This window comes from Scaptodrosophila lebanonensis, unplaced genomic scaffold (assembly GCF_003285725.1).
Source record: "Scaptodrosophila lebanonensis strain 11010-0011.00,11010-0021.00 unplaced genomic scaffold, SlebRS2 tig00000001-arrow-pilon, whole genome shotgun sequence".
In the NCBI taxonomy this organism is placed as follows: domain Eukaryota; kingdom Metazoa; phylum Arthropoda; class Insecta; order Diptera; family Drosophilidae; genus Scaptodrosophila; species Scaptodrosophila lebanonensis.
Genome location: NW_022060529.1, coordinates 16,830,629 through 16,844,110, shown reverse-complemented (window position 1 = coordinate 16,844,110; position 13,482 = coordinate 16,830,629). Strand labels below are relative to the sequence as shown.

Sequence of the window (13,482 nt, the reverse complement as noted above, 5' to 3'; positions counted from 1 at the left end):
TATTATTAGTAATTCATTATCTGCTTCAGCTTAGAACTTAGTATTTTTTATAGCTACTCGTCAGTAATTGTTCATTTATATAATAATAAGAATAATTTATCTAAATTTATGAAACAAAACATGTTTCATTTTTAGTTCAACGCGATTTCTCTCTTTACACATCAGCTGAAAAATTGGGATAGTGAAAATTGCAGTTTTTCCTGCATATCATGAGGTTTTTTAAAATCTAAATACGTTTTCTAAGAATTACAAAATTCATAATAAATGCCCATGCCAACACACTTTCCATTACAAAACAAAGTAGTTGGTCTAATCCGTTGATAAGAATCATTGTAGATCACTTTCGTTGATTTGAAGGTTTAAGGACATTAAGGAAATTCCACGTAAAGCAACTCACCTGGAAGTGAAAACTCAAAGAATATGAACGGTGTTTACAATAAAGAGGTCTGCGTTGAAAGAGTTAAGCACACGTGAAAAATGAAATATAGAGCGAATATATTTTTATTACTTTATAATTGTGTTTACTATAATTTAAGAAATAACGTTTTCTACACGCTCTGGTCCTTTATGTTAAAACTAACGAAATATTACGAAATGTCGGAATCAATTAGCCAACCAGTTCGAAGTAAATGCAATATAAATAATTATTATAAAATAACAAATTTATGTAGATATAATTTCTCAATTCGTGATCTTTTAAATGCTTTAGGTTCAACCTTCGCTCAAAAGATATAGACTATCTACATGGTATCTAAGGAAGTTTGTAAAACCAGGAGGAATTATGATAGACCAGAGCTACTGTTAATAGCTGATAATAAGTATCTAATGACCTAAGACCTCAGACAACTGACTAATCCAAATTGAACTGAATCCATATTCTCAATAAACGACGATGATATTGAATATTTTCCATAGATTAAAATGTATGGCGATCGATTGAAAAATGGAGACACAATCAATTTTACTTTAAAATTATAAATATAGCGTTCCCTTCTTACAACTATCATACTTCTTATAAATTGTGAAGATCTAGCCATAATGTTTCACCTTATTAAGTAGATACCAGTGTAAGGTTAGTTTTATTAGATATTACTTTCTAGCAGAGCTAACGGTTGAAACGGCCCTTGGGAACAGCAATCCCTTTCCTAGATCTAATACCTTAAAGTCTAATACTTTAAGTTCTAGGCTTGCGAGGAAACGGAAACTTATTCTTGGATTTGTGATAATAGCACCTTTCTCTCTTTGGCACACCCAGTAATTACTGTCGCTTCAACGACACAAGAGTGAAGACTTTTCACTTAAAATCTTAAAAATCGAGTGCAGTTTGTTTCCTATTCTTTCTAAAAGTAAAAAATTCAAAACTCAATAGCTTTCTAGAGCCCGCCTACACTTCGTAGCTCTTTCCGTCTGGACTGTGCAATGATTGCCAGGACAAACTGTTTCATACTATAGTATAAAGAAAAGGTATATACATATGTAGATCAGTGCAGAATAATAGTATCTCTCTCTCGGTTTTAAAATCAATAGTATTCTTAACATTTAACATCGATGTATAGTGTTCTTATGAGACTGAAAACACTGGCGGCTGAATTCCGATCCATGCCACAGAGGTACAAGTAGTTTTTTATTTAAAAAACCTTTTTCCTCTAAAACATGTATTTTATTGATCAATTGCTGTAAAAAAGGTGTTTAATAAAAAAGATACTTTCTTATGAAAGAATACCTAGCTCTACAAAAGATTTTATTTTGGATAGGAATATATTATTTGAATGTTTTTCTATATTTTAATTTGTTTTATTTATTAATGTAATAGATCTATAGTCTTATCTTAGTCTTACATGTTATAGCTGTAACAACCTATTTAACATTAACTTATATCAATTATACTTATTTTAAATATACGTGTATATTACTGGCTATTCGATTTGATAAATTTAATTTTATTGAAATGCACAATATGAAAAAAATGTTGTCATCGAAGCACTATTCCACTATCTAAGAGCATGAAGGATACATGTACATATATTTAAATGTCTGTACAGATTTTCCATTCAAATTGTAAATAATTGACCATAACAGCAACTCTCACGGGATGTAATTAGCTGTTTTACAAACAATCAAAGCGTTTGCCATATGCTCCCGCAACGGACCATCCCGCCAACTCGTCAGACCGCCCCATGGTGCATGCTGCGTCGTCGCTAAGGCCACAAAATGAGCAAATAAATCATAAATGTTGCATTCGACATAATTGAGCTCACTCCGTGCCTCTCTGGGCACACCCTTTGTATAGGAAAGCGCTAGGGCCAGGTCGTTATGGCTACAGTTCCATGAACAGGAGGAGGAAAAACAAGAGTGTAATCTGAGAACGTTTGTTTGTGCGTAATTGTGTGTGTGTGTGTGTGTGAGGCACTGAGAAGCGTGAGGTGGACTTGCTGAGCATGTGCAGCATTAGTATTCGGGGTTGACAGGATGGCTCCTCCCATCGCCAGACAAACAGCGGAACATTTTAAAACGGAACAAACAAGATTTAAAGAAAACTGTATAAAGAGAAATAATATATAGAACACAAGAATATAGTGATTGACTGGATGACAAATTAAACATCCTTGTTCAGCCGACGCACATTCCTGTAGTTAACATTAATCAGTCGTACGTTGGCACACAGCATGGCCAGTGGCTTCATCAGATTGTTGACGGTGTCGGCTACGGGATCCACAATGTCGCGCAGGGAACACAAAATATTATAAATAAAGATCAGGGGCGGTTGCAGGAAGCCATTGAAGACAACAGTCAGTGCCGGCTTGATCATATAATCCGAGGTGGTGTGGAGCAGTCCAACGACAAGAGTGTTGACCACCGAATAGAGGATGAAGCGATAAAACTGAAGAACAAATGCTACAACAAATGCGACGGCAATATGCAATAGACCGAAGAACTCGGCCCAGAAATGTGTTGCATAGGTAGTGGCACGATCCGCCAGTACTATGGAATTGATTTTGGGATGTGTGTCTGTGGTGCTTAAATAGTCCGCACAGCCATGCTCAAAGGGATAGATGCCAATGCAGGTGTGGCGGGATGCCGCCTTTTTATTCCACTGCGGTTCGGGCAGATCGTCGATGATGTTTCGCGCACTCTGCGGGTGGCATTTGCACATGTTGTCCAGTGAGGAGAAGAGACGCTGAAAGAAGCCACTGTTCTGCTGCTCTTTTTCCTTTTTCCCCGCCTTAGCCTGTTTGGTTCTGCTTTTACGTTTGCGTGGCGGCACTTGAACATGTGGGCGCTTGGCCTTGCAATAGCGCTGGAATTCAATACGTTGAGGTTTTATTTTCTTGGCAAGCAGACGCTGTTGCTTCTCCGGCTCTGCGTGGAGCTCGTAGAGCACGCGGGGTGACGAAAACACAGTGGTTTCTGTGCTCTCGTCCTGCGTCTCGTTCCGAAACATATTATATTCGGCTTTGGAATCTGGAAATGTGTCTGTTTCGGTTGTTGAGCTCAAGCCTGGAAACAATTTGGACAGTGGTGATTGCAATTTGGCTGTCACGCCCACGTGGTGCACCTCAATCAGGCGCGACTGTGAGTTGGACAAATTTAAATTCTCATCCGAATTGTCAGACATCACAACTTTCAAAACGAACTCTTACAAATATGTTCGAAACACAATACGAATTTTCAACCCTGGAAAAAGTGTATCAGTTAGTTAAATATAAATATATATAATAAAATACACAATTGCAAGACTTACCAATTCAAAACGGTTAGTTGTTATCGTCTGCTTGGAAAGGAAATAAATCAATAGTGGCTCTTGTATCTAAAGCGGCTGCCGCCTATTTTCGAGGTTCGTTGCAAATAAATTTAAACTTCAACGATTTTTCCGCCCTGAAAAAAGTTCCTCATTCACAGTAAGCTTAGCAAAAAGCTTAGCGTTTTACAATACTATCACCACACAGCTGTCAGCCCTTGTAGTCTGAAAAATTTCATCTTCAGATTTGCTGCATTCATATTTCGTGTGGTATAGCTGAATATTATAATAAATATACATACAAATTTCATATTGCCCCAAAAGCATTAACAATTGTAAGCCTTACCAATTCAGAACCGCTAGATGTTTTCGTCCGTCTGGAAAGGAATTGCAACTTCCCTTGAAACTAAAGCGACTGCCGTCTATTTTCGAGGTTCGTCAAAATTTTTCGCACGGCCATTGAGCGCTGCGGTGGTTTCGTCTGGTACTGGAGCTGTAAGGCGGTGTTTGGGTGTCCACGTCTATCTTGTCAATTGTAATCTTATGTGCAATCTAATCTGTGTGTTTATGCTATTGTCATTTTTATGTCGCTTTGCTCTTATTTCCGTATTGGTCTGTTGTCCATAATAATCAATTCTTTTTCATTTTCTTCTACAGTACAAAAGTTCCGTACAGTTGGAATTAGAGGAATGCACAGCACGCTGGAGGAAGTCAAGCTGGATGGGATGCAGGTGAAGATTTTGCCTGCATTGCAGGACAATTATATGTATTTGATTGTGGATGGAAAGACGCAAGAGGCGGCTGTGGTCGATCCCGTAGATCCCGAATTGGTGATTAAAACGGTACAAGAAGCCAAAGTTAACCTCAACAAAGTACTCACTACACATCATCATTGGGATCATGCCGGCGGTAATGAAAAATTGGTGAAATTGTGGAGCAAGGAGTTGCAAGTATATGGCGGTGATGATAGAATTGGTGCTCTTAATCGGAAAGTTCGTCAAGATGATACATTCACAATTGGCAATTTGAATGTGCGTTGCCTTTCTACGCCCTGTCACACTACAGGGCACATTTGCTACCACGTAACAACTGCCGATGGCCAGGGCGAGGGGGCTGTCTTTACTGGGGATACACTTTTCCAGGGCGGCTGTGGGCGTTTCTTTGAGGGCACACCCGAGGAAATGTACGAGGCGTTGTGCACGAAATTAGCGTCTCTCCCAGACAACACGAAGGTTTTCTGTGGGCACGAATATACGTTGCAGAATATGAGTTTTGCCCGCCATGTTGAGCCAGAAAACGAGTCTATACATAAGCGCATTGAATGGGCCAAGATGCGGCGTGCCTCGCAAGATCCGACAGTGCCCTCCACAATAGGTGAAGAGAAGTCGTGGAATCCCTTTATGCGCGTTCATGAGAGTGCTGTTCAAAAACACGCTGGTGGCCAAACAAATCCTATTCAAGTTATGGGTAACTTGCGCAAAGAGAAAGATACTTTTAAAGCTTAATCTAATCTAAAAATAATACTTAAGCTGTGCTGTGCATTAGTTTTTTTTGAGTTATATTTACATGCATATACTGAAATGTCAATAAAATTTCCGTGGAAATGGTTTATCAAGGTCAAAGCGAATAAACGTTACTCTCTCAAATACGGATTTCAAAAATGTGGCAACTCTGATCTGAAGCGTATATTCGTGTTTCTCATCTGTTCACAAGGTGGTAAATCGTTCGGGGACGGAAACAACTGCAGTTTTATTTACCGCCTTCAATTTGTTTTATTTGCTTATTAAATACTTTTATTTCGTTGAAAATGGATAAAATAAAGCACTTGGTAAAATCCTACGAAACGTGGGTAGCGAAAAATCCTGACGTAGTAGGCGACTTCGAAACAACAGCAAAGTGGGTGTCTTATTTCATTGCAGGTAAGATTAAGTGCGTGTTGATAAAAAGAAAACTCTGCACTTGGTGACGCAATTAAAAGTTACTTAAATCCCTTTCCACATCTTATCAGGCCGAATATCGGACTCAAATGTGGTGTCCGAGCTGGTGTACACCCTTTCGAATGTGCTGGTGTTTTATAACGATCGCATTATTGACAAAGAGCGTGAAGCAAACGAAAACTCTATGGTTCATCAGCAGTCCAGCGGCCTTTGTTACCGTCTAAAGGTCGCACTGACAACACTCGAGTACAGTGAAGTTTTTATTGAGATATCAGCCCGTCGTGTGTTTGGACCAACTGGAAAGTGGCTTGTCATAGCTATAATACAGGTCTTCAAAGCAGCAGGTCGTTTGTTTATTCTGAAACATTCCACGGCGGACATTGTCACCTCTCCGCCCATACCGTCTCTGAACCGTCGATCGCTCAGCAAGCAGCGTAAATCCCTCCAAGGCGGGCATGTTGTGCCAGAAGTGAGCAGTGAAACCGCTCACCCGCCAGAGCATTCCATTACATTTAAGTTGAAGCGTTCTGGACGCCTCATACGCAAAGTGGAGGGCGCGCCGCCCATACAATATCGTGATTTTAGGCTTGACATGGAGAGTGCGGAGACCCAGAAAAGCCAAATACCAAGGCAATTGCTACATGCCGAGTACCTGTACATTTCTAAGCCACTAATTCATTTGGTAGCCATGGGGTTGTTCGGTCGCCGCAGTTGGAAGCAGTACATGGTCGCCCTCTCGATTGATTTGTGGAGTATTCACATGTATCGTAAGCATCGGCATTTGATGTCACAGAAACAGAAAGTCGAGCTATCGAGGCGCTGCATTAATCTGCTATACTTCTTGGTCCGTTCGCCCTTCTACGAACGATACACAAAGTCCCGCGTTGAGCGTATGCTGGGCTTTGTCGCCGAGAACGTACCTATTGCCAAAATGCTCGCTGGACCATTGCGCGAGTACGTGCCACGTTGGCAGAGCACCTACTTCTATCTGTGGTCAACGTGAAGCGTAGCAATAAAACACTTTTGAAGTATTGAGATTTAGGCTAAGCTATAAAGTTACAGGAATGGTAGGTTGATGGATAGCCCACTGAAATGCTGACAAAAGTAGTTTACACAAAACCTGAAAATCGCAAGCTACATTCCACGATTGACTTATCTAATTGGATGAACTGCCATATATTCAGTTAAAATTAAGTTTATCCTTTACATGACATCGTAGCTCATGATTTTCATGTTTTGTATAGCCTTCTGCAGTAAATTCTTAAGTCTGTTGTGCGTGAATTTGTTTGTATGGCTTTAAAATTATATTTGGAACAATTTTTACACATACACATAAACGAAATTTTTAACTTACATACTAAACTATACATAACAAGTATTTAATTGGCTAAAACTTGTGTAGCTATATGCAGCAGCTGCATGCCAAAATAACGCTTAGCCCCACTCAGAACTTCAGACTGAAGCCAGGACCCATGGCCAGTTGTCGCTGTGTGAGGCCGGCGTTCAGGACAAAGCCTGTGTTGGTCGTTGAGGCGCCGCTCTTTTTATTGCCAGTGATGATGCCCGATGAGAGTTTGGCGCCGACGCCACCTCCACTGGAGGCAACAATCGGCTCATCGCGGCCCAACTGCTTGAATTGGGAACCACCTGAAGGTGGCTTTGGTGAGGAGGCCTGCGCCTTGCGCGCGCCCAGCTCACTTTTGGCCGGCCACGTGGGAAACATGGATGGATCGATGGGTAATGGTAGCTCCTTAAAATACGGATGCTTTAGCGCCCCGTCAGCAGTCAGTCTTTGTTTGGGATCATATGTAAGCAGGCCCTGCAGCAACGCCACTCCGGTATCTGAGGTTTTATCCTGGAAGTGCTTCCGCAACTGTGACACGGGATATTCTGTGAACTGTGAGTTCTGGCTGAGCATGTTCTTCACAGCGGGCAGCTCGTTATAACCAGGCCAGATCTTGTCGTTTGGTGTGCCCAATTCCTGCAGATGTAATTTGTTGATTAATAAAATATTTGATTTTTCATCTTAGACTATATATTGTTTTTGTTCTTACCTTAAATATGCGATTGAGTTCATCGATTTCCGATTTTCCGGGAAACAAAGGGCTCATTTGCAAAAATTCGGCAAAGATGCAACCCACCGACCACACATCGATGGGCGTTGAATATTCGGGCGAACAGAGCAGCAATTCGGGTGCTCGATACCACAGTGTGACGACCAGCGAGGTGTACTTCTTCAGTGGCGAGCCGTATTCACGGGCCAGACCAAAGTCACCCACCTTCAGAATGCCCTTGTGCGATAGCAACAGGTTGGAGGTCTTCAAGTCACGATGCAGTATCCAATTGTCGTGCAGATGGGCTACCGCCAGCAATAACTGTTGAGTGAGACACTTGACTTCACCAGGAAAGAAGCTCTGCTTGCGGTTCTTCATCGTTTCCATAAGCGATTTTAGATCGTGCTCCACATAGTCCATAACTATAAAGATTTTGTCCATGTTGGAGCCCACTACAATCTCTCGCACTGTTACTATGTTCGGATGCTGGCCCTTAAGGAGTGTGTTAATTTCGCGCAGCGATGTAATCGGGAAGCCCTCCTTCTCCTTTTCCATTTTGAGGCGTTTAAGTGCGACAATTTCACTGGTTCGCTTATCCTTGGCTCGATAGACGACGCCATAGGTGCCCTCCTCAATGCGATTGAGACACTGAAATTCTTCGACGGAACGGCAGCCCTGAACGCCAGGAAAGTAGTTGGGCAACGGCACACCTTTGTCATCGCAAATTGGTGCATCTTCAGCTTTTATATGCTTAGTTTTTTCCTCGACATCGTTAAGTTTTGCTTGATTCTGTGCCATGCCACGCTCTTCGCTGCGCGTGCTTGTGCTCGGCGAGCATTGATCGCTGATTGCACGCTCATCGGGACTGCTGCCGGGAGAACGACTACGACTTCTAGAGCCCGCACTTTCTGATCTGGAGTGGGATTCACTGCGACTTGGGCTGCGACTGCTACGGGAGCTTCTGGAACTTATGGATGGAGTACGCTTTTTCCGATTCTTGCGCTGTTTCGGTGACTTGTATAATTCGCCCACAGACAGTGGACTATCGGGAAGGGGCACATCTTCCTCAGCTTGGGCATCAGCATCGCTTGGACGCTTACGTTTTTTCGTTTGCTCGTAATTACCATCGCTCTCATCTGAGCCTGTTTCGCTGCCAGTGGCAGTGCCTGCGCTCTCATCATCGTCCTCGTCATCCTCGTCCTCTTCGCTCTCTGAGTCGCTTTCTTCGCTCTCGTTCTCATCGTCCTCAGTTCGCTGTTCATCGTGGCTATGTTTGCTGCGCTTTTTATGCTTCACTTCGTGCTCGTACTGATCGGACTTTTGTTTTCTTTTCACCACCACATTCAGGCCAGCCGTAACGCTGGCCGCCACAGCACTGGGACTTAGTGCATTATGTTCATTACGCTCGCGCAGCAATTCCCGTCGTGCCTCCAATTCCTCTCGGGCCGTCTGCTTGCGCTTTTGAATTTCACGCTCGGCCGCCAGCAATTTCTCGCGTCGTACCGTCAGCTCGGGATCATCGCCGGTCCGGTTGCGTGCTGGCTCTAACCTCACGCCTGCAGCCGTTGCACGAACTCTTTCCTTGTCTAGCTGTTTGCTGCGCTGTTTGTGTCGGCTTTTGGCACCGTCACCGGGCTCTGGACTATCTAGGACCTCAATGACATTGGCACGTGCTGAACGCTCGTGTCGCTGTTTATGGCGTTCAGCTTTTAGCAACCGCTCCTCGCCACGCAATCGTGACTCTTTGCGACTGCTGCTTTTGTGTTCGTAATTTGTTTCCATTTCATAGTCCTTCACATAATTGTTACGTTTACTTAGCAGCCGCGAACGCAAATCCTGCTCGAGACTCTCGGCATCCTTAGGCTGCTCATAGCTATATTTTTTGGCGCGTCGTTGTAGCTCTATTTCGCTTGTAACGGCGCCAATGCTACCATAATCAGCCCCACCAGCAGAAACGTGATGCCGATTGGTGTGATAAAGAGCCGTGGACTGATAATATTCTCCGCGAGCCGGACGTACTCCGGCCAAATGCATACTATGATTGTGTTGGTGGTGATGATGCTGCTGGTGGTGATGACCATACGGCAGCGGCGGAGGCTGGTGGTGGTGATGGTGCTGTGGTTGTTGATAGTGGTAAGCATGGCTGATATGATGTTTCGAGTAGCCGCTGCTTCCCCCGCCGCGATCTGAGCTGCGTTGATGATGGTAGTGGCGATCCATGTCTGTTCGCTCCTCTCGCCTATATTCATATCTTTCCCGATGCTCTCTTTCTACACCTCCCTCCGAATCACGATCGTTGAAGCTGTCGCGGTCCTTTCGCCGACGCTCCCGGGAATGTTTCTTTTCCTTGCGGCGTGTGCTCGTGGGGTCACGCGTACTCGCCTGCGGTGGTTGTATATACAAGGAATCGGTATCATGTTCGTCATCATCGCCGCTAAAAGTAAACAAGAATGGGTCACAGGTTATAGGGCACGTAAAATATTCAAGTTGACAAAATCTCAACGCTTAGTTCCATTTTGCAAATTTGTGTGTGCCAAATGTGTAGACCATTGACTGACCGACTAGCCATGTGGGCAAAAGGCTTGGCGCTGAGCCTGCTGTAAAATTTGTTGATTTGCTTGCTTGTCGTTTGATTACATTTTACTTATGCCCCCGGGTTCATGACCTCGGCGCACAGAGGAAAGAAGAATAATCTGTTTGCTGTGCAAAAAGGGATTAGCAAAAAGTCAGATAAATGTGTGTAGTATTTGAGGACTTAATAAATTTCCTTGTGTCATGGCATCATCAATATGTTGGTGCAGTAAACACTTACCTGATTATATCCCGATGCAAAGCAACCAAGTTAAACAATTCCATGGTAGCTGCCGAGTTTAAATCCGAGGGCTGTAAAATGTAAACTTACGACCAATGCAAACCTCTAAAATGCTCGGGCGGAACAAATAGACACAAAGATATGGCGGGCTAAAGGCATTAGAATGGTTTGTACTTGAAATAGTCAATTTAAATTTACCGCCAACCAAGACCCAAGATGTATCCCAAACCTAGGCACTTGCGTACGTCGGTTAGTTGCAATATTTGATATTGTGGATTCTTTCTGGCCGCCGTATTCGGAATCTCCTTGCTGCGTCGCGCTGAAGTTTCTGCACTCTATAGTAGTGAGGTGCACACAAGAACTTTTGAACTTTTGGCTTGCATTTGCTTTTGTTTTGTTTTATAATTAACACTCTTTTTTTATAGTTTAGTTGTTGGCCATCGCGCGCCTCGGTCATGGGACAAGTACACACTTTTGGCCTATTTGCAATGAAAAAACTCGAGTAAATTAAACTGCACAGATTTTAGAGGGATGTGTCAATAATTTGGTTTTTGTTTTTGTTATTTAACATATGTATTGAGGCATATATTAATTAAAAGGCGCAAAAGGAAAGTTGGAAAAAGTTCTTTTTTTATGACAGGTGGTTGCAGGGAATTTTGCTTTTGATTTTTTTTGTTGTAGGCTTCACCATATTGCTGCTTCTTAGCTCCAGCAATATAGCATTTACTTCGTCTTTTTTCAAATGGAATTAGCATGTTTTTGTCAACAACAATAACAACAAGAACAGATAAATGAAAAATAGTTGCGGGAAAAATTGTTGTTTCATCATTAAAGCGAAATGCACAGATCAGCTCACAAGCATGCATACATACAAACAACATATGTTTGTATGAGTGGCGCGTGCGTGAGTGTGTATATATATGTATGTATATACCAACAATTTTTCGTGCGAAGACAAAACGTCTAGCCCATACACACCTGATATATTGTTCATCATTGGGGCTGCGTAGCTGGCCATCCTCGCTTCCAGACGTGTTGACCATGACAGCAGATAGACAAGACTCCAAAAATACTCGTACTTGCCACTAAGTGAAAGGGTGCTCCGCTGCCAGGCGTCCCAAGTATTTGCTGCTGTTGCTGCTGCTCGAGTCCAATGATTCACGTAATTTTTTTCAGTGGCTCGTTTGCGTTTTTTAATGCGCGAAACAACTAGCGTGGATATTGCCACGCGTTACCTTAAAGCTTTGAGCTTAATTCTATAAGCATTTATTTTAGTTCTACTGAGGTTATCGGTGGAAAATTGCGTTTTTCAGAAACGTTTACAAACGTCTGCAAATGATTTCAATGTGATAAAAAAAATTGACAGCTTCTTAGAAGATGGCGTCTGGTTAATGTTGCCATATCTTTCATTTTGGGCGTACAGCTGTTACATCAGCTGCTACAGTTTTATAATGCTTTTGGACTAGTTCGCTTTTTTCGGTATAAAATTGGACGTATTTTTCATCGAATGAATAGAGTCATTATAAATTAAAGTGAATAAATATGCTGACTTGTGCGCGTCGGCTGCCCCCGATTTCAAAAAATTTATTGCGTCGTTGTGCCGCCACACTGCGACACACCCACGATGGACAGGAGGATGAGGATGTCAGTGCCACAGTGAAACGTATTCGAGCGGAGTTGGCGGCGGACAAACAGCAACTTAAGTGGCGCAAACCAGTCGGCGACAGACCAGAGGATTGGAACAGCAAGCTGAAACTGTTCTCCAACTCGGACCAGAATTCGGATTTCATTGTGATGATGCAGCGACCGCTGGATCTGAGCCCAAAGTCAATAAAGAACTGGTGGGAGAAGAAACAAGAGCGTCTGGAGCGACACATGCAGCAATATATTCCTGAACGCCACAAAATTCTGGGCGCCGACTTGGCTTCAGCTCACTTCATTCTCTATCGTGGCGGAGCAGCAAAGTTTTACAATGACAATCGATGGCATCGTGCCAACGAGAACGGCGAGTTTAATTTGCCCAATAAGTTCCATCCAGACTATAAGCTGGAGGCCTTGCGTTGTGACAACATGCAACTTTACTATGAGGGCCTGGAGAACTTGCGTTGCCTGGATCAGCTGAAATTTCTTTCGTTTCACAATGTCAAAACGTTTGGTGATTGGTGCCTAGATCGTGTGTCTGGTGGCGATTATCCTATGCTCGAGGTCCTGGACCTCTCCGGAACAACCATAACCGCAAGGGGACTATCTTGTCTTTATCGCCTTCCAGCGCTAAAATTGCTTATTCTTGATGATCCCAAGCAATCGTTGGAGCTTGAACTGGCCATTGCAATGCTGGAGGAGGCGCAGCCATCCCTTAAAATTATTGCTGGTGATACAATACACAGCGAAAGTTGATTTTAAAAGTTGTTAAAAAATATTATATTACCCAAAGTAACAGATTTCATTATATTAACTTTTTTGGGACTTGGTTTTCATGTATTCTGCTTTGATAGCGTCCCGCTCTTCAACCGGTGGCAGGTATGGCGCGATTCCCTTGGCGCGACGATCCGTTCGTACTTTGTTCTGATCAAATTTAGTTATTATTATTTTGACGGGTCAAAAATCATGTTCTCATACCCAGAATTCTTTGCAGTTATTATAATTAGCAAAGTACACCTCACACTTGTCCCGGTCAAAATTATTTTTGTTAAGACATTTGAACGACAACTCCTGCTCCTAAGAAGAATATAGTAGTGAGATTTTTGCTTATGTGGATGTTTTGTGGCATACCTTGAGACAGGGGTTGTCGCGTTCTGCATTTTGATTTCGAGGCATTTCAGTTTGTATAAAATTACTTTATTTATTTTAAGATTAAATGTAGTGTTAAATATAAGTAAATTATATAAAATTCATATTTTCCGACAAGCCGGTTGTGTGTTTGACTCTGCCAATTCGTCT

The 13,482-nt window shown here is 42.6% G+C and overlaps 6 protein-coding genes across 11 annotated transcripts; 3 read left to right on the top strand and 3 right to left on the bottom strand.

Moving 5' to 3' along the window:
• Positions 1-2,526: 2,526 nt before the first annotated feature.
• On the bottom strand, positions 2,527-3,619 carry LOC115634379. Its single transcript, XM_030532063.1, has one exon. It carries the CDS (start codon positions 3,614-3,616, stop codon positions 2,597-2,599), a length of 1,020 nt encoding a protein of 339 aa, XP_030387923.1. The 5' UTR covers positions 3,617-3,619; the 3' UTR covers positions 2,527-2,596.
• Positions 3,620-3,967: 348 nt separating this feature from the next.
• On the top strand, positions 3,968-5,361 carry LOC115634377 (hydroxyacylglutathione hydrolase, mitochondrial). 4 transcript variants are annotated; one of them, XM_030532060.1, is made up of 2 exons: positions 3,968-4,009; positions 4,397-5,361. In XM_030532060.1, the coding sequence occupies exon 2, from the start codon at positions 4,429-4,431 to the stop codon at positions 5,242-5,244; it is 816 nt and encodes a 271-aa protein (XP_030387920.1). In that variant the 5' UTR covers positions 3,968-4,009; positions 4,397-4,428; the 3' UTR covers positions 5,245-5,361. The 4 variants fall into 4 exon arrangements, with proteins under 4 accessions (XP_030387920.1, XP_030387919.1, XP_030387917.1 ...); XM_030532059.1 differs by lacking the exon at positions 3,968-4,009 and adding an exon at positions 4,022-4,172; XM_030532057.1 differs by lacking the exon at positions 3,968-4,009 and adding an exon at positions 4,088-4,274.
• Positions 5,362-5,481: 120 nt separating this feature from the next.
• LOC115634376 (peroxisomal membrane protein PEX16) lies at positions 5,482-7,038 on the top strand. The gene is made up of 2 exons (XM_030532056.1): positions 5,482-5,658; positions 5,748-7,038. The coding sequence occupies exons 1-2, from the start codon at positions 5,547-5,549 to the stop codon at positions 6,677-6,679; spliced, it is 1,044 nt and encodes a 347-aa protein (XP_030387916.1). The 5' UTR covers positions 5,482-5,546; the 3' UTR covers positions 6,680-7,038.
• On the bottom strand, positions 6,958-12,027 carry LOC115634375 (serine/threonine-protein kinase PITSLRE). 3 transcript variants are annotated; one of them, XM_030532055.1, is made up of 4 exons: positions 11,521-12,026; positions 10,741-11,021; positions 7,731-10,164; positions 6,958-7,657 (listed from the first exon to the last, which is right to left on the bottom strand). In XM_030532055.1, exons 3-4 carry the CDS (start codon positions 9,948-9,950, stop codon positions 7,121-7,123), a joined length of 2,757 nt encoding a protein of 918 aa, XP_030387915.1. In that variant the 5' UTR covers positions 9,951-10,164; positions 10,741-11,021; positions 11,521-12,026; the 3' UTR covers positions 6,958-7,120. The 3 variants fall into 3 exon arrangements, with proteins under 3 accessions (XP_030387915.1, XP_030387913.1, XP_030387914.1); XM_030532053.1 differs by lacking the exon at positions 10,741-11,021 and having other exon boundaries at positions 11,521-12,027; XM_030532054.1 differs by having other exon boundaries at positions 7,731-11,021.
• LOC115634378 (distal membrane-arm assembly complex protein 2) lies at positions 12,024-13,008 on the top strand. The gene has a single exon (XM_030532062.1). It carries the CDS (start codon positions 12,085-12,087, stop codon positions 12,937-12,939), a length of 855 nt encoding a protein of 284 aa, XP_030387922.1. The 5' UTR covers positions 12,024-12,084; the 3' UTR covers positions 12,940-13,008.
• LOC115634380 (coiled-coil-helix-coiled-coil-helix domain-containing protein 7) lies at positions 12,936-13,422 on the bottom strand. Its single transcript, XM_030532064.1, has 3 exons — positions 13,315-13,422; positions 13,162-13,260; positions 12,936-13,107 (listed from the first exon to the last, which is right to left on the bottom strand). The coding sequence occupies exons 1-3, from the start codon at positions 13,357-13,359 to the stop codon at positions 12,994-12,996; spliced, it is 258 nt and encodes an 85-aa protein (XP_030387924.1). The 5' UTR covers positions 13,360-13,422; the 3' UTR covers positions 12,936-12,993.
• Positions 13,423-13,482: the final 60 nt, after the last annotated feature.